At 41.8% G+C, this 20,298-nt stretch overlaps 1 protein-coding gene across 1 annotated transcript in view; it reads left to right on the top strand.

The window, feature by feature from the left end:
* The window catches only part of LOC106571875 (plexin-D1), a 114,484-nt gene that overhangs the window by 63,201 nt on the left and 30,985 nt on the right, over positions 1-20,298 (top strand). Inside the window, exons 13-14 of the mRNA XM_014145393.3 lie at positions 14,302-14,447; positions 18,238-18,343. Of these exons, the coding sequence (XP_014000868.2) occupies positions 14,302-14,447; positions 18,238-18,343 (252 nt within the window). The remainder of the gene's footprint in view (positions 1-14,301; positions 14,448-18,237; positions 18,344-20,298) is intronic.

Below are 20,298 nucleotides of genomic sequence, written 5' to 3'. Positions count from 1 at the left end.
ACGGGAGGACCATCCTCCTCAGTGAATTTCATAAATATAAAAATTGATTAAAACACACTATTTTGCAATGACGCTCTAAAGTAGCCTCAGCAGCACTCTGTAGGGTAGCACCATGGTCTAGCTGGAGGACAGCTAGCTTCTGTCCTCCTCTGGGTACATTGACTTCAATACAAAACCTAGGAGGCTCGAGGTTCTCAACACCTTCCATAGACTTACACAGTAATTATGACAACTTCTGGACGACGTCCTCCAACCTATCAGAGCTCTTGCAGCATGAGCTGACATGTTGTCCACCCAATCAAAGGATCAGAGAATTAATCTAGTACTGAAAGCATAAGCTACAGCTAGCTAGCACTGCAGTGCATACAATGTGCTGAGTAGTGGACTCAAAGAGAGAGAAAGACAATAGTTGAACAGTTTGAAGAAAAAAAAATCTTTCAAAATTAAGGAGAATTGAGAGTGGGAGATTGAGAGGGAGAGAGAGATTTGGTTGTATTTTTTTCTCTTTCACTTGTGAATACAGCTAGCTAGTTTAGCCTACTCAAAAACCTGTCTCAAACAGAGAGGGATGCTATGTTAGCTAGCTGGCTATGGCCATCCAACACTGGAACTCTTCCAAGCCAAGGTAAGCTTTTGGTTGTATTCATTTATTGCCACCGAGGCCTGCCAGTGTAACTGCTAAATGGCTTTCTGACTGTACGCTGTACTGCATGATTGTAGTCAAATCAAATCAAACTGTATTTGTCACATGAAAATATTTACCAAGTAGACTAAAATAAAAAGTAACACAATAACAAGGCTATATACAGGGGTCACCGGTACTGAGTCAGTGTGCGAGGGTATTTATTTATTTTTATTTAACCTTTATTTAACTAGGCAAGTCAGTTAAGAACAAATTCTTATTTACAATGATGTCCTACGAACAGTGGGTTAGCTGCCTTGTTCAGGGGCAGAACGACAGATTTTTACCTTGTTAGCTTGGGGATTCGATCTAGCAACCTTTCCTTGCAGCCCGGTACAGGTGAGTTGAGGTAATTTGTACATATAGGTGGGGATGAAGTGACTATGCATAGATAATAAACAGCGAGTAGCAGCAGTGTACAAAAAGGGATTGGGGGGGGTCAATGTAAATTGTCTGGTTACGATTGTATTAATTGTTCAGCAGTCTTATGGCTTGCGGGTAGAAGCTGTTGAGGAGCCTTTTGCTCCTAGACTTGGCGATACGGTACCGCTTACCGTGCGGTAGCAGAGAAAACAGTCTATAACTTGGGTGACTGAAGTCTCTGACAATTTTATGGGCTTTCCTCTGACACCGAATGGCAGGAATGGCAGGAAACTTCCTGGATGGCAGGAAACTTGGCCCCAGTGATGTACTGGGACGTTCGGACTACCCTCTGTAGCGCCTTATGGTCAGATGTCGAGCAGTTGCCATACCAGGCGGTGATGCAACCGGTCAGGAGTCTCTCCATGGTGTAGCTGTAGAACCTAGTGGGTTTACTAACGCGTTAGTTCTTGTATGTTGACTATGATGTGACAATGATGTAGGCTGTGTGTAGCTGTTAGCGGTCATGATATGAAGGTTTGGCTTGGAAAGGTGTTTTCGTCCTGGTCACAGACAGCTAATGTGTTGTGCTTTGTTTGCTCTGTTTGCTCTTTGTTTGCACTTTTCCATATTATGTCTATCTCTGATAAACTACCCAGGAAGGGCTGAAAATATCCCATACCCCAGGTTCATGAAATCAATTACTTGCTAACATCAGATAACATTCATATATTAGCCATTTCTGAGACTCACTTAGATAAATCACTTGATGATACAGCAGTCGCAATACAATGATATAACATCTCTGGAAGAGACCGAAATGCTTATCGAGCAGGTGTTGCTGTGTATATTCAGAGCCATATCCCTGTAACGCTTAGAGAAGATCTTATGTCAAGTGTTTTTGAAGTGCTGTAGTTGCAGGTTCACTTGGCACATCTAAAGCCTTTTCTTTTGGGGTGTTGCTATAGGCCACCAAGTGCTAACAGTCAGTACCTAGATAATATGTGTGACATGCTTGATGAATGAATGAAGTCATTCCACTACCCAGTGGTAAAGTGGCCTTTACTGGTTCTAACAGTAGATCTATAAGCTAGCGGACAGCTCTTAGCAAACTGTTGGGAAAAAAATTGTGTTTGACCAAATACAATGCTATTTCTCTGTAAACAAATTAACAACAGACTTTCAGCATGCTATAGAGAAGGGCACTCAACATGTACTGCACTGACACAAATGACTGATGATTGGTTGAAAGAAATTAAGAAGAAGAAGATTGTGGGAGCTGTACTGTTAGATTTCAGAGCAGCCTTTTACATTATTGACCTTAACCTCTATGGGCTAGGTGGGACGCTAGCATAACAATTATTTTAAGAATTATAGATACAGAACTCCTCTATGCACTCGATATGTCCGATTTTAAAATAGCTTTTCGGTGAAAGCACATTTTGCAATATTCTCAGTAGATAGCCCGGCATCACAGGGCTAGCTATTTAGACACCCAGCAAGTTTAGCACTCACCAAAGTCAGATATACTATAAGAAAAATGTTATTACCTTTGCTGTTCTTCGTCAGAATGCACTCCCAGGACTTCTACTTCAATAACAAATGTTGGTTTGGTCCCAAATAATCCATTGTTATATCCAAATAGCGGCGTTTTGTTTGTGCGTTCAAGACACTATTCGAAAGGGTAAATAAGGGTGACGAGCATGGCGCATTTCGTGACAAAAAAATTCTAAATATTCCATTACCGTACTTCGAGGCATGTCAACCGCTGTTTAAAATCAATTTTTATGCCATTTTTCTCGTAAAAAAGCGATAATATTCTGACCGGGAATCTGCGTTTAGGTAAACAGACGAAAGAAAATAAAGCATGGGGTCGACTCGGGCACGCGCCTAAGCCCATAGTACTCTGATCGGCCACTTGCCAAACGCGATAATGTGTATCAGCCACAGGCTGCCTCGATATCATTCCGCTTTTTCCCCGTCTCTGAGAGCCTATGGGAGCCGTAGGAAGTGTCACGTTATAGCAAAGATCCTCAGTCTTCAATAAAAAGAGCCAAGATGAACAACAACTTGTCAGACAGGCCACTTCCTGCATGGAATCTTCTCAGGTTTTGGCCTGCCATATGAGTTCTGTTATACTCACAGACACCAGTCAAACAGTTTTAGAAACTTTAGGGTGTTTTATATCCAAAGCCAATAATTATATGCATATTCTAGTTACTGGGCAGGAGTAGTAACCAGATTAAATCGGGTACGTTTTTTCTCCGGCCGTGTCAATACTGCCCCCTAGCCCTAACAGGTTAACCTGTTGTTGAGAAAACATATGCATTATGGCTTTTCAACCTCAGCTCTGAATCCACGATATGGCAATCTAATAGAACTCAGAGGGTTTTCTTTAATGTAAGCTTCTGTAATGTCAAACATGTAATGCGTGGTGTACCGCAGGGCAGCTCTCTAGGCCCTCTACTCTTTTCTATTTTTACCAATGACCTGCCACTGGCATTAAACAAAGCATGTGCATCCATGTATGCTGATGATTCAACCATATACGCATCAGCAGCCACAGCTAATGAAGTCACTGAAACCCTTAACAAAGAGTTGCAGTCTGCTTTGGAATGGGTGGCCAGTAATAAACTGGTCCTGAACATCTCTTAAACTAAGAGAATTGTATTTGGTACAAATCAGCTGAATCTGGTAATGAATGGTGTGGCTGTTGAACAAGTTGAGGAGACTAAATTACTTGGTGTTACCTTAGATTGTAAACTGTCATGGACAAAACATTTTTTTATTTTACCTTTATTTAACCTCTATGGGCTAGGTGGGACGCTAGCGTGCCACCCGTGGTGCACTCCATCAACAGCAGGTGCATTTCAAGAGCGGCAAATTTGAATCCAAATAAATGTCAAAATTCAAATTTTTCAAACATACAACTATTTTACACCCTTTGAAAGATAAACATCTCCTTAATCTAACCACGTTTTACGATTTCAAAAAGGTTTTACGGCGAAAGCATAAATTTAGAGTATGTTAGGACAGTACATTTACAAGAGTTATGTGTAATGTTTTGTCAATTCAAAGACAGGGTCACCAAAACCATAAAACCAGCTAAAATGATGCACTAACCTTTTACAATCTCCATCAGATGACACTCCTAGGACATTATGTTAGACAATGCATGCATTTTTAGTTCTATCAAGTTCATATTTATATCCAAAAACAGCGTTTTACTATGGCATTGATGTTGAGGAAATCGTTTCCCTCCAATAACCGGCAGTCAAGTCAGCACCACTAATTAAATAATTAAAATTAGAAAACATTGGTAAAATATTATATTGTCATTTAAAGAATTATAGATTTACATCTCTTGAACGCAATCAACTTGCCAGATTTAAAAATAACCTTACTGGGAAATCACACTTTGCAATAATCTGAGCACTGCGCCAAGAAAAATACGCGTTGCGATACAGACTAGACGTCATGTTGGGGAGATCTAAAATCGAAAATACTATGTAAATAATCCATTACCTTTGATTCTCTTCATCAGATGTCACTTCCAGGTATCACAGGTCCATAACGAATGTAGTTTTGTTCAAAAAAGCTCATCATTTATGTCCAAAAATCTCCGTCTTGTTAGCACATGATCTAAGCCAGCCGGACTTCTCGTCATGAACGAGGGGAAAAAATATATTTACGTTCGTTCAAACATGTCAAACGTTGTATAGCATAAATCATTAGGGCCTTTTTTAACCAGAACATGAATAATATTCAAGGTGGACGAATGCATACTCTTTTATAACGTATTGGAACGAGGGTACCCAACATGAACTCGCGCGCCAGGTGTCTAATGGGCCATCATCGTTCCATGGCTCTTGTTCGGTCAGATCTCCCTCCAGAAGACTCAAAACACTTTGTAAAGGCTGGTGACATCTAGTGGAAGCAATAGGAAGTGCCAAAATATTCCTCAGCCCCTGTGTTTTTCAATGGGATAGGTTTAAAGGTAATACAACACATCAGGTATCCACTTCCTGTCAGAAAATGTCTCAGGGTTTTGCCTGCCAAATGAGTTCTGTTATACTCACAGACACCATTCAAACAGTTTTAGAAAATTGAGGGTGTTTTCTATCCATATGTAATAAGTATATGCATATTCTAGTTACTGGGTAGGAGTGGTAACCAGATTAAATCGGGTATGTTTTTTTATCCAGCCGTGTCAATACTGCCCCCTAGCCCTAACAGGTTAACCAGGTTGGCTAGTTGAGAACAAGTTCTCATTTGCAACTGCGACCTGGCCAAGATAAAGCGTAGCAATTCAACACATACTACAACACAGAGTTACACATGGAATAAACAAAACATACAGTCAATAATACAGTAGAACAAAAGAAAACATACAGTCAATAATACAGTAGAACAAAAGAAAACAAAAAGTCTTTATACAGTGAGTGCAAATAAGGTAAGTTAAGGCAATAAATAGGCCATGATGCGAAGTAATTACAATATAGCAATTAAACACTGGAATGGTAGATGTGCAGAAGATGAATGTGCAAGTAGAGATACTGGGGTGCAAAGGAGCAAGATAAATAAATCAGTAGGATGGTCAGTTTTACGAGGGTGTGTTTGGCAGAATGAGTGAAGGATGCTTTGTTGCGATATAGGAAGCCGATTCTAGATTTAATTTTGGATTGGAGATGCTTAACCTCTTACATCTAGACATTCCGCTAGCGGAACACCTGCTCCAATATCCAATGATAGGCGTGGCGCGAATTACAAATTCCTCAAAAATACAAAAACTTCAATTTTTCAAACATATGACTTTTTCACAGCATTTTAAAGACAAGACTCTCCTTTATCTAACCACACTGTCCGATTTCAAAAAGGCTTTACAGCGAAAGCAAAACATTAGATTATGTCAGTAGAGTACCCAGCCAGAAATAATCAGACACCCATTTTTCAAGCTAGCATATAATGTCACAAAAACCCAGAAGACAGCTAAATGCAGCACTAACCTTTGATGATCTTCATCAGATGACACACCTAGGACATTATGTTATACAATACATGCATGTTTTGTTCAATGAAGTTCAAATTTATATCAAAAAACAGCTTTTTACATTAGCATGTGACGTTCAGAACTAGCATACCCCCCGCAAACTTCCGGGGAATTTCTTAACAATTTACTAAATTACTCACGATAAACGTTCACGAAAAGCATAACAATTATTTTAAGAATTATAGATACAGAACTCCTCTATGCACTCGATATGTCCGATTTTAAAATAGCTTTTTGGTGAAAGCACATTTTGCAATATTCTAAGTACATAGCCCAGCCATCACGGGCTAGCTATTTAGACACCGGCAAGTTTAGCACTCACCAATATCAGATTTACTATTATAAAAGTTTGATTACCTTTTGTTGTCTTCATCAGAATGCACTCCCAGGACTGCTACTTCAATAACAAATGTTGGTTTGGTCCAAAATAATCCATCGTTATATCCGAATAGCGGCGTTTTGTTCGTGCGTCCCAGACACTATCCGAAATGGTAAATCAGGGTCGCGCACATGGCGCAATTCGTGACAAAAAAATTCTAAATATTCCATTACCGTACTTCGAAGCATGTCAACCGCTGTTTAAAATCAATTTTTATGCAATTTATCTCGTAAAAAAGCGATAATATTCCGACCGGGAATCTCCTTTTCGGCAAACAGAGGAAAAATCACAAAGACGGCGACGGCCAGGTCACGCGCCTAAGCCCACAGTCCCTTGATCGGCCACTTGAGAAAGGCGATAATGTGTTTCAGCCTGGGGCTGGGATGACGACATTCTGTTTTTACCCGGGCTCTGAGCGCCTATGGAAGACGTAGGAAGTGTCACGTTAGAGCAGAGATCCTTTGTAAAAGATAGAGATGGCAAAGAAGTTCAAGAAATGGTCAGACAGGCCACTTCCTGTAAAGGAATCTCTCAGGTTTTGACCTGCCATTTGAGTTCTGTTATACTCACAGACACCATTCAAACAGTTTTAGAAACTTTGGAGTGTTTTCTATCCAAAGCCAATAATTATATGCATATTCTAGTTACTGGGCAGGAGTAGTAACCAGATTAAATCGGGTACGTTTTTTATCCAGCCGTGAAAATACTGCCCCCTAGCCATAACAGGTTAATGTGAGTCTGGAAGGAGAGATTACAGTCTAATCAGACACCCAGGTATTTGTAGTTGTCAGAGCCGTCCAGAGTGGTGATGCTGGACGGGCGAGCAGGTGCGGGCAGTGATCGATTGAATAGCATGCAATTAGTTTTACCAGCGTTTAAGAGCAGTTGGAGGCCTCGGAAGGAGAGTTGTATGGCATTGAAGCTCGTCTGGAGATTAGTTAACTGACATCTAGATGTTCCGCTAGCGGAACACTGCTCCAATATCCAATGATAGGGCGTGGCGCAAATTACAAACTCCTCAAAAATCCCAAAACTTCAATTTTTCAAACCTATGACTATTTTACACCATTTTAAAGACAAGACTCTCCTTTATCTAACCACATTGTCCGATTTCAAAAAGGCTTTACAACGAAAGCAAAACATTAGATTATGTCAGCAGAGTACCAAGCCAGAAATAATCACACACCCATTTTTCAAGCAAGCATATAATGTCACAAAAACCAAAACCACAGCTAAATGCAGCACTAACCTTTGATGATCTTCATCAGATGACACTCCTAGGACATTATGTTATACAATACATGCATGTTTTGTTCAATCAAGTTCATATTTATATAAAAAAACAGCTTTTTACATTAGCATGTGACGTTCAGAACTAGCATACCCACCGAAACTTCCGGTGAATTTACTAAATTACTCACGATAAACGTTCACAAAAAACATACCAATTATTTTAAGAATTATATATACAGAACTCCTTTATGCAATCGCTATGTCAGATTTTAAAATAGCTTTTCGGTGAAAGCACATTTTGCAATATTCTGAGTAGATAGCCCGGCCATCATGGCTAGCTATTTTGACACCCACCAAGTTTGGCACACACCAAACTCAGATTTACTATAAGAAAAATTGGATTACCTTTGCTGTTCTTCGTCAGAATGCACTCCCAGGACTTGTACTTTACACCCAATGTTGTTTTGGTTACAAATAATCCATAGTTATATCCAAATAGCGGTGTTTTGTTCTTGCGTTCAAGACACTATCCGAAGGGTGACGCGCCGGCGCATATCGTGACAAAAAAATTCAAAATATTCCATTACCGTACTTCGAAGCATGTCAAACGCTGTTTAAAATAAATTTTTATGCGATTTCTGTCGTAAAATAGCGATAATATTCCGACCGGGAGACGTTGTTTTCGTTCAAAGACTGAAAATGTAAAATGGACTCTTCACGTGCACGTGCGCCCCGGTGTCATTGTTCTCAGGTCGACCACTTTCCAAATGCGCTACTGTTTTTCAGCCAGGGACTGCAGAGTCATCATTCCACGTTCTGGCGCCTTCCTAGAGCCAATGAAAGCCTTAGAAAATGTCACGTTACAGCAGAGATCCTGTATTTTCGATAAAGAGGCTATAGAAGGCCAAGAAATGGTCAGAGAGGGCACTTCCTGTATAGAATCTTCTCAGGTTTTGGCCTGCCATATGAGTTCTGTTATACTCACAGACACCATTCAAACAGTTTTGGAAACTTTAGGGTGTTTTCTATCAAAATCAAACAATTATATGCATATTCTAGTTTCTGGGCAGGAGTAATAACCAGATTCATTTGGGTACGTTTTTTATCCGGACGTGAAAATACTGCCCCCTATCCTAAACAGGTTAACACAGTGTCCAAAGAAGGGCCAGAAGTATACAGAATGGTGTCGTCTGCGTAGAGGTGGATCAGAGAATCACCAGCAGCAAGAGCAACATCATTGATGTATACAGAGAAGAGAGTCGGCCCAAGAATTGAAGCTTTCCAATCTTTGGGAATCTGAGACGATACGAAAGCGAGGTTGAACAGGCTAGTAATAGGGGTTTCAAGAATTTCGGCAGATAATTTTAGAAAGAGAGGGTCCAGATTGTCTAGCCCGGCTGATTTGTATTGGTCCAGATTTTGCAGCTCTTTCAGAACATCAGCTATCTGGATTTGGGTGAAGGAGAAATGGTGGGGGATTTGGCGGGTTGCTGTGGAGGGTGCCAGGCAGTTGACTGGGGTAGGGGTAGCCAGGTGGAAAGCATGGCCTGCCGTAGAGAAATGCTTATTGAAATTCTCAATTATAGTGGATTTATCAGTGGTAACAGTGTTTCCTAGCCTCAGAGCAGTGGGTAGCTGGGAGGAGGTGCTCTTATTCTCCATGGACTTTACAGTGTCCCAGAATTTTTGAGTTAGTACTACAGGATGCAAATTTCTGTTTGAAAAAGATAGCCTTAGCTTTTCTAACTGCCTGTGTATATTTATTCCTAACTTCCCTGAAAAGTTGCATATCACGGGGGCTATTCGATGCGAATGCACAAGGCCACAGGATGTTTTTGTGCTGGTCAAGGGCAGACCGGTCTGGAGTGAACCAAGGACTATATCTATTCCTAGTTCTACATTTTTTGAGTGGGGCATGCTTATTTAAGATGGTGAGGAAGGCACTTTTAAAGAATAGTCAGGCATCATCTACTACCGGGATGAGGTCAATGTCATTCCAGGATACCCCGGCCAGGTCGATTAGAAAGGCCTGCTCGCATAAGTGTTTTAGGGAGCGTTTGACAGTGATGAGGGGTGGTCGTTTGGTCGCAGACCCATTACGGATGCAGGTAATGAGACTGTGATCGCTGATATCTTGATTGAAAACAGCAGAGGTGTATTTGGAGGGTGAGTTAGTTAGGATGACATCTATGAGGGTGCCCGTGTTTACGGATTAGGGGTTGTACCTGGTAGGTTCATTGATAATTTGTGTGAGATTGAGGGCATCAAGCTTAAATTGTAGGATGGCCGGGGTGTTCAGCATTAGGTCAGCTAGTAGCGACCCAGTTTAGGTCACCTAGTAGCACGAGCTCAGAAGATAGATGGGGGGCAATCAATTCACATATGGTATCGAGGGCACAGCTGGGGGCAGAGGGAGGTCTATAGCAAGCGGCAACAGTGAGAGACTTGTTTCTGGAAAGGTGAATTTTTAGAAGTAGAAGCTCAAATTGTTTGGGTACAGACTTGGATAGTAATACCTAACTCTGCAGGCTATCTTTGCAGTAGATTGCAACACCGCCCCCTTTGGCAGTTCTATCTTGGCGGAAAATGTTATCGTTAGCGATTTCAGGGTTTTTGGTGGTTTTCCTAAGCCAGGATTCAGACACGGCTAAGACATCCGGGTTGGCAGAGTGTGCTAAAGCAGTGAGTAAAACAAATTTAGGGAGTAGGCTTCTAATGTTAACGTGCATGAAACCAAGGCTTTTACGGTTACAGAAGTCAACAAATGAGAGTACCTGGGGAGTGGGAGTGGAGCTAGGCACTGCAGGACCTGGATTAACCTCCACATCACCACAGGAATAGAGGAGAAGTAGAATAAGGGTACGGCTAAAGGCTATACGAACTGGCCGTCTAGCACGTTTGGAACAGAGAGTAAAAGGAGCAGGTTTCTGGGCACGATAGCATAGAGTCACGGCATAGTGTACAGACAAAGGTAAGGTAGGATGTGAGTACATTGGAGGTAAACCTAGGCATTGAGTAATGATGAGAGAGATATAGTCTCTAGAGACATTTAAACCAGGTGATGTCATCGCATATGTAGGAGGTGGAACAAAATGGTTGGTTAAGGCATATTGAGCAGGGCTCGAGGCTCTACAGTGAAATAAGACAGTCATCACTAACCAGGATAGTAATGGATGAGGCATATTGATATTAGGGAGAGGCATGCATAGCCAAGTGAACATATGGGTCCAGTGATTGGTTGGGCTGACTGGGGACACGGCGATTCAGACAGTTAGCAGACCGATGCTAACAAGCTAACAGTTAGTAGGCCTGGGATAAACAAGCTAGCAATTAGTAGACCGGGTTAGCAAGCAAACAGTTGGCAGACCGGGGCTAGCAGTTAGCAGACCGGGGCAAGCTTGCTAGCAGTTAGCAGACCGGGTTAGCAAGCAAACAGTTGGCAGACCGGGGCTAGCAGTTAGCAGACCAGGGCAGGCAAGCTAGCAGTTAGCAGACCGGGGCTAGCAAGTTAGCCTTTGGGGGACGTTGCGATGGGGGTAAGTCTGTTTTTGCCTCTTTGTGCGGTGACATCGATAGACCAGTCGTGGAATTAGTAGGGTTCCAAGTAGCTCTAGATAGCTAGCAGGCCAGTTAGCAGAATGGGCCTTTAGCGGACGTCGCGCCTGTGGGGTGTGTTGGAATCCTCGTGCAGATAATGTCGGTATTCCAGTCGTAGAGGATCGGCGGGGTTCCGTGCCCCGTACCGGCAGTATAAGGGGTCCGGATATTGTAGCCCAGGAGTGGGCTTCGGTGGTAGCACAGGAGCCCTGGCCGAGCTAGCTTCAGGCTAATTGGTGCTTGCTCCGGGATGGAAACGCTAGCCAGTAGTCACCCGGGATTGCGGTTAGCTAGTTGCGAAGATCCAGATGAAATGTTCAGAGTTTGCGGTAGGAATCCGGGGATATGGGGGGAAAAAATATATAAAATATGAATAGGTCCGTTATGCTCTGGTTTGAGTCACATTGTTCGAACTGGCGAGAGCTTTCCGTGCTAAAGGTTAGCTGGTGACCGCTAGCAATGGTTTGCTGACTGATAGCTGGTTAGGTAGTTAGCTGGCTAGCTTCAGTTGAGGGATTCCAGATCCGAAGTAAATAGAAATACTTTAGAAAAAAAAACAGATCCACGCCACATTGGGTGAGGCGGGTTGCAGGAGAGTATTTAGGAGTTGAGGTTTAGAAAAATATTTCTAAAAGATATGCGAAGAAAAAGATTAAAAAGATATATACAAGGGACACGACAGGACAAAGACGTCTGTCTGCTATGCCATCTTGGATTCAATTCAATTTACATTCAATGGTTGTAAAGATGGGGAGAGGTCCATCCGTAATAAAGAGATGCTCTGCTTTTTTGACATCACACTCCAAAAAGCAAGTCCTGCAGGCTCTAGTTTTGTCTTATCTTGATTATTGTCCAGTCGTGTGGCCAAGTGCTGCAAGGTAAGACCTAGCGAAGCTGCAGTTAGCCCAGAACAGAGTGGCACATCTTACTCTTCATTGTAATCAGAGGGCTGATATAAATACTATGCATGCCAGTCTCTCTTGGCTAAGAGCTGAGGAGAGACTGACTGTATCACTTCTTTTTATAAGAAACATATGTTGAAAATTCCAAATTGTTTGCATAGTCAACTGACATACAGCTCTGACACACACACACTTACCCCAGAAGACATGCCACCAGGGGTCTTTTCACAGTCCCCAAATCCAGAACAAATTCAAGAATGCATACAGTATTATATAGAACCATTATTGCATGGAACTCCCTTCCTTCTCATATTGCTCAAATTAACAGCAAACACCTCATGGCACAACGCCTGTCCCCTATTTGACATAGTTTATGTATGTATTGATATGTAGGCTACTTTTAAATTGATGTAGTTCTGTCCTTGAGCTGTTCTTGTCTATTACTTTTCTGTGTTATTTCATGTTTTGTGTGGACCCCAGGAAGAGTAGCTGCTGCTTTCGCAACGCTAATGGGGATCCTAATAAAATACCAAATACCAAAATTGTGCACTGAAGTCCACAAGCGAAGGGAATAGGTGAGAGGAGGAGAGCGCGTAGATAGTTAGGAGAAGGAATTATATATACAATGAGCAAATATATACACGCTGTTTTATGTGGTTGCTATGAAAGTGAACTGTGTTTGCGTGTGCTCAGGGGTGTATTCATTCTGCTGATTCTGATGAAAATGTTTTCTTAAACATAAGCAAACGTAACGAAATGGGGATAAACATACCTGAATTTGTCCAATATAAACTCTAACTGTTGGACTAATGATTACACCCTAGATTAGCTAGATTTAGGCAAGCATGTGCAAGACGGTATTGAATGTGTCACTGTCTGTCACCTTGATTAGTCAAAATTCACTCGACCTGTGCACCTACTTTGAAAACGTTCATTCATAGGATAGGATGTAGCAACCTCATGATGGTTATAGGGAACATTTGAGTGTCATGTAGTAGACTAAACCTATCGATGTTTCATTGAGCTGGGTGAATGGAATATGAATAACAGTCATCCAATATGCTGAAATAGAAATAAGGCCATGCTCATGCATTTTTTTTTTATCATCCTCCCTCATCTTAAAAGTCACCGCATTAAACATGTATGGCAATTTAGCTATCTATCTTGCACATGCTAGCTAATTTGTCCTATTTAGCTAGCTTGCTGTTGCTAGATAATTTGTCCTGGGATATAAACATTGAGTTGTTATTTTTCCTGAAATGCACAAGGTCCTCTACTCAGACAATTAATCCACACATAAAACGGTCAACCGAATCGTTTCTAGTCATCTCTCCTCCTTCCAGGCTTTTTCATCTTTGAACTTAAATGGTGATTGGCATCTAAACTTTCAGAGTATTACCATGACGACCGGCAAAACAGTTCGTCTTTCAATCACCCACGTGGGTATAACCAATGAGGAGATGGCACGTGGGTACCTGCTTCTATAAACCAATGAGGAGATGGGAGAGGCAGGACTTGCAGCGCGATCTGCGTCAGAAATAGGAATGACTTCTCACAAAATGTATCCCACTTTTACAACGTTTTTCATTCATCATAACCAACAACGGGGCGTTGTGCAATTTTTTTCCAAAGTTAGAGCTGAATTGGAGCAAACCTCAAACACAACTTTTAGAACAACATAATATTATAATAATTGATTCTTTTTTTTTTTTTTTTATCTTGGTGCTTTAATTTACTAGTATATGTGTTTCTGGCATTGAGAAATAAGTGTCAATAAGTGTTCTTATTGAACATTTTAAATTGACACTTTGGCAATGAGGCCCTTTATCTGATTCCCCAGAGTCAAATAAACTTGTGGATACCATTTGAATTGTGTCTGTGTCCAGTATGAAGGAAGTTAGAGGTAGTGTTTGCGGGAATCTATGGGTATCTGCTAGCAAAAACGTTCAGTTTTACCGGTCAGGGAACATATGGGTTCATTTCCACAACCAATGTAAAACCAAAAATATACGTTCCCACAGCTTCCAAGGAACCAAATATGCTAGCTGGGATATAACTGGGCACTTACCCCTCTCTTCTCCTCCTCTCTCCCCCCTAGATCTCCCCCCGGAGTGGGCCGTTGGAGGGAGGTACCCTGCTCACGGTGCAGGGTAGGAACATGGGGCACAGGGCTGAGGTAGTGGAGGTCTCCATCGGGATGTTCCCATGTACAATCATTCCTGACCAATACACTGTCTCTGTGGAGTAAGTAAATGTCTTATGTTTGATTGATTCATTGATTTAATTGGTTGATGCATTAATTCGTTCAGTGTCTTCTTGCACAGGTGTCAGAAATTTGTAATGATGCTGTTGGGGTAATTTATTAAAGCATAATATAGAACAGTACTTCTCATTTTAAACCATTCCTTTAAAATAAAGGAGACACTTCAAGGACAACCCTATCACCAAGGAGACAGCAGAACCCTGGGTTGACACCTGCACATAGTCTTCCATGGCAACACTGTAACTATAGAACCACATCAAAACGTCCATACCGATTTCCAGAATGTTCCTCGGATGGAAATGTTTATCTGGTCCCGCTCCACTGGAGCCAATCACGCTGTAGTAGAATTCAGACCAGTGCTGGGGTGACCCACAAGCCTAACCTGTCACACTACACACTCTCCCAAACACACACACACATTCCAGGTCACTCCAGACCCAGAGAATCAGATTTCACATCAGGGATGACCTCACCCTGCTTGCTCGTCCCTCATTAGTTCCCTGAGCTGGTTGTTATGACAGCAAAATGTTTCCTCTTCAGAGGTAGTGGTGCTGACAAACCAAAACATGTCAGTTTGTCTTACAGCAGGCGCACACACTGAATAGATGCACACACATACACCTGCGTGACCTCACCATGACCATGGCTGTTGAGACAGGTGTCTGTTCATGTGCTGAGAGGTCAGAGGTCACAGCTGAGTGCCAGAGGGAAGTGTACTGCTCTGGAGAGAGAGAGAGATTAAGTCAGAATGTGTCAATAGTTTCAAGGTAATTAATCATGTAGGCTAAGTAGGGGTAACTAATTCAGTACCCACTCTGGACACATCTGTTAGGGAAAGAATAGAAATTCAAGCAGTTCAAGCTGACAACTCTTTTATATCCTTGAGTGTCCTGGTTGGCTTCCCTCTCTCCCTCAACACATACACGCATGCACCAAGCGTGTGCACATGCACAAACACACATACCGCCTTCCTCAGGCTCCATTGCTGATTATCCTGGTCCTCCTCACTGGGTAAATATCCAGAGACATTGCTCATAGTAGCCAAAACATCACGCGCTAGATCGCAAAATATTTCCTCTCTGGGCGGTGGAGGAATGTAAAGCGAGGTTCTGTAGTTAAAAAAAATATGTATATACTATCATAAAAACTGTAGTGTTTTTGCAGACTGCAGTATACTGTTCTATTTACTGTAGTGTTTTTGCTGAGTATAGTACGGTATACTGTAGTATTTACTGTGGTGTTTTTGCAGACTATAGAATGGTATACTGTAGTATTTACTGTGGTGTTTTTGCAGACTATAGAATGGTATACTGTAGTATTTACTGTAGTGTTTTTGCAGACTATAGTGTGGTATGCTGTATTATTTACTTACTGTTTTTGGGGACTATAGTGTGGTATACTGTAGTATTTACTGTAGTGTTTTTGCAGACTATAGAATGGTATACTGTAGTATTTACTGTGGTGTTTTTGCAGACTATAGAATGGTATACTGTAGTATTTACTGTAGTGTTTTTGCGGACTATAGTGTGGTATGCTGTATTATTTACTTACTGTTTTTGGGGACATTACTGTAGTTCAGAAAGAAAACACCACGTGGAAATATGTTAATCCATTTATTTAACAATGAATAATGCAAGTCTTGGCGATATAGGCTCTGCTCCTTCAGGGTAGGTCACTGCCCAAGCAAAGCGTCAACACAGAACCTAACAGGTGGAGGCTGGGGTGGTGGTGGGAGCAAGAAGCCAGTACATAGTAGCAGTAACAGCAAGCGACAGCAGGATTATTGAGCAGACCCGGTCAGCTTAAATAGGCCGCCAAATAAGGTAGGCGTGATTGATACTAGTCTCTAATTGATGCCATCTCAGCTGATGCGTCAGCCTGAGGCGGGGCACTCGGGTTTCCTTTCTGAACTGTCTCCGCTTAAATATTTACTAAAGTGATTTGGTTTTATTATTTTTGACATAGAAGTGGAGAGCTTTCATCTTGAGGAAATTTACTGGAGAAATACTAAAAGAACACATTTTCCAAAACTAGGACTGGATTCTGAACGTAGAGTTCAGAGCTTCTGCTCTTTTCTATAACCTGTAAGGAACACAATATATGAACCCTACTTGACATGTAGGTTTCTCACTTATGGGTGGCACAAATTGGGATATTAGGGAGGGGAATGGGCACGGTTCAGTGTTTTTTTTATGTGGATAATACTGTAAGGTTTACTATAGTATTCTACAATATACCACAACATTCTATACTGAGTACTACACATGATCAAGGGATACTACATTGTTTAGTATTGTTTTCTACAATATACTACAGTTTACTACAGAATTCTATAGTAAGTACTGTAGTATTCTATACTACACTTTCAATCAGTTGGCCATTTATAGTTACAATTTGCAAATGACTACATTTGTCTGCTTTGAAGTTAGACAATAGCCATGTACTCAGTCTTTCTGGCATTAAGCAGTTTCAGGTGGAATAGTTTTTTCTGTTGTCATCAAAAGCCAGTTGCAAATCCTGAAAAGTCTTCCCCATTTCGAGGCACAGGAGTAAACACTTGTGTCGTCAGCATACAGGTGGAGTTTGTGGAGTTTACATTTACATTTCTACCAACATCATTAATCATCCCGGCCAGATGCTGTGACTCATATCCACAGCTATCTATCTACTGTAATAATACGGACTTGGATGGAATTCACTAGAGCTGCTTTTTCGCTCTGTTTCATCTGTGACCTATACTGAGCTAGGTTTCACATTCATTTACCAAAATTATGTATAATTTTCCCTAGAGGGGATCCCATTGCATTGAGATTTGAACTCTCTGACATGGAAATCTGTCCGAAAGCTGTGAATTTGGTTACAATCAGTTACTTGTTTCAAAACAACAACAAACAACTACTGGGACTTGATCCAGCTCTATGAGCTCCTTGATCCCCTTCAGACCCATCCTTCAGCCCAGCCCTGTTTCTGGTCTTGCCCTGTCTCTGGGGTACCTATCTCATGTGACCCTCAGACGATCAAGCCTCCAGTCAGTCAGCGACTAGACCCCTGATTGGGTTGCCAGGTATTTATGGCCGTTATAGAACCAACCACCTGGCTAAATAAACTGCCCGCACGTGCTGAACAAGAGGAGGGTGAAGGGATGGGCTTCGAGCCATGCAGGGTTGGGGTGGGGCGTCATGGTTTCCCCTTTGTTTATTTCTGTGGGGAGTCATTGTATCATAGCCTGGTCCATGATCTGTACCATATATGTTTTAGCCAGTTCCTCTGACTGAAATATAGCAGGGCCAAAGCACATAGAGATCTGGGATCTGGCCTTGCAGAATGTTTTCTGTTGCTCCATCACTGTATGGATAATCCAACTGCTTCCCTCTGGTCCCAGTACTGTGTGACAATATGAGGCTTAATTAGAGCCATAAGGTTATAAAACAAACATCCAGTCAGCTCGTTAAGCCCCTCTGTGTTTCGCAGCATCTGGCCGGGGGGGCTTTGAAGTCCCCCTCCTCTGGGTTGAGCCAACACTGTACAGTACTTACATAGATATTATTACAAAACCTCTAAGGATCTCTATTGTATTGTCTGTGTTTATCTTTTTTTTAGAAGTTGTGAAACTCATGAAAAATATAAAAATATGTAATCCACAGTTGACACAAAAACATCCTAAAAGGCAATTGCCAAAATACTGTGCTGTTCCGGTAGCGATGATTTTGGTCAGTGTTGGTTCAGATTAAGGGTGTCTGCTGACCTTACAGTTTTGCATTCTATCTACAGGCTGGTGTGTGTTACTGGGCAGGCCGTTGATCCCACAAGTGATTTCGTCAGAATTACTGTGATCCAAAAAGCAATGGGGGTGTCCAAAGAGGTCTTCTCATACTTGGTGAGTGTGTTCCATCCCCTCTCTCTCTCCTGCTCTCCTTCCCCTCTCTCTCTCTCTCCTTCCCCTCTCTGTCTCTTTCTCTCTCATTGTCTCTCTCTCTCCTTCCTCTCTATGTCTTCCTTCCTCGTTTTTCCTCTCCTTCTCCCTGACCTGCCTTTTCATTTTCTTCTTCCTATTAATTTACAGTATTTCTTTGCTGTAGTCTTTCTCTTTCTCTTGCTGATTAAATCCACAATATCTCCATTCTTTCTCCTCCCTCCTCTCTCTCTCTCCCTCTCCCCACTCCCCAGTCCTTGTTCATACTGGGAAAGTGTTCCCAATGTGTCAGTTGAATGTTAACAGATGCGTCTTGATATTCAGGAATGCAAGTGTGTGGGAATCTTCAAACGTTCATTAGAACAGCAACTAAGCACTATTGTCATCCAGAACTCAGTGCCAGCAAAAACAAATATGGCGCTTGATGAAATGTCCCCCTCTTTGAATTCATGACCAGCCGAGGCTGGCTGCTCCTTCTGCTAATTGACCCTGACCAACACTGTCTCCCTTTGGATTAAGACTACACAGCCTGTGGAAATTCCCATCTAAGCCCTCTGTTTCTTTCTTTTGGTCCCATGTTTCATGAGCTGAAATAAGAAATCCTAGAAATGTTCCATTCACACAAAAACTTGTTTCTCTCAAATGTTGTGCACAATGTGTCCATGTTAGTGAGTATTTCTCCTTTGCCATGATAATCCATCCACCTGACAGGTGTGGCATATCAAGAAGCTGATTTAAACAGCAGGATCATTACACAGGTGCACCTTGTGCTGGGGACAATAAAAGAGCACTTTAAAATGTGCTGTTTTGTCACGCAACACAATGCCACAGATGTCTCAAGTTTTGAGGGAGCGTGCATTTGGCATGCTGACTGCAGGAATGTCCACCAGAGTCGTTGCCAGATAACTGAATGTTAATTTCACTACCATAAGCTGTCTCCAATGTCGTTTTAGAGAATTTGGCAATACGTCCAACTGGCCTCACAACCGCTGACACGACGTGTAACCATGCCAGCCCAGGACCTCCACATCCGGCTTATTGTGCTGAGGAGTAATTCTGTCTTTTGTGGGGGAAAACTCATTCTGATTGGCTTCCCAGTGGGTGGGCCTCTGCTGCCAGGTGGTGGACCTATGCCCTCCAAGGCCCACCCATGGCTGCACCCCTGCCTAGTCATGTGAAATCAATAGATTAGGGCCTAATGAATTTATTTCAGTTGACTGATTTCCTGATATGAACAGTAACTCAGTAAAATCTTTGAAATTGTTTCATGTTGCGTTTATATTTTTGTTTAGAATACAGTGCCTTCGCAAAGTATTCAGGCATCTTACATTTTTCCACATTGTGTTACTTTACAGCCTTATTATAAAATGGATTAAAAACAAATATCCTCAGCAATCTACACACATTACCTCATAATGACAAAGCGAAAACAGGCTTTTAAAAATGTTAGTAAATTTATTAAAAATAAAAACAGAAATACCTTATTTACATAAGTATTCAGACCCTTTGCTATGATACTCGAAATTGAGCTCAAGTTCATCCTCTAAACATTGATCATCCTTAAGCTGTTTCTACAACTTGATTGGAGTTCACCTGTGGCAAATTCAATTGATTGGACATGATTTGGAAAAGTACACACCTGTCTATAGAAGGTCCCACAGTTGAAAGCGCATGTCAGAGCAAAAACCAAGCCATGAGGTCGAAGGAATTGTCTGTAGCCTCCAAGACAGGATTGTGTCAAGGCACAGATCTGAGGAAAGGTAACAAAACATTTCTGCAGCATTGAAGGTCCCCAAGAACACAGTGCCTTATCATTCTTAAATGGAAGAAGTTTGGAACCACCAAGACTCTTCCTAGAGCGGCTGCCCAGCCAAACAGAGACATTGGGGGAGAAGACCTTGGTCAGGGAGGTGACCAAG

Source organism: Salmo salar, chromosome 15 (genome assembly GCF_965601325.2).
Source record: "Salmo salar chromosome 15, fSalSal1, whole genome shotgun sequence".
Taxonomy (NCBI): Eukaryota; Metazoa; Chordata; class Actinopteri; order Salmoniformes; family Salmonidae; genus Salmo; species Salmo salar.
This window is presented reverse-complemented; position numbering and strand designations above follow the sequence as displayed.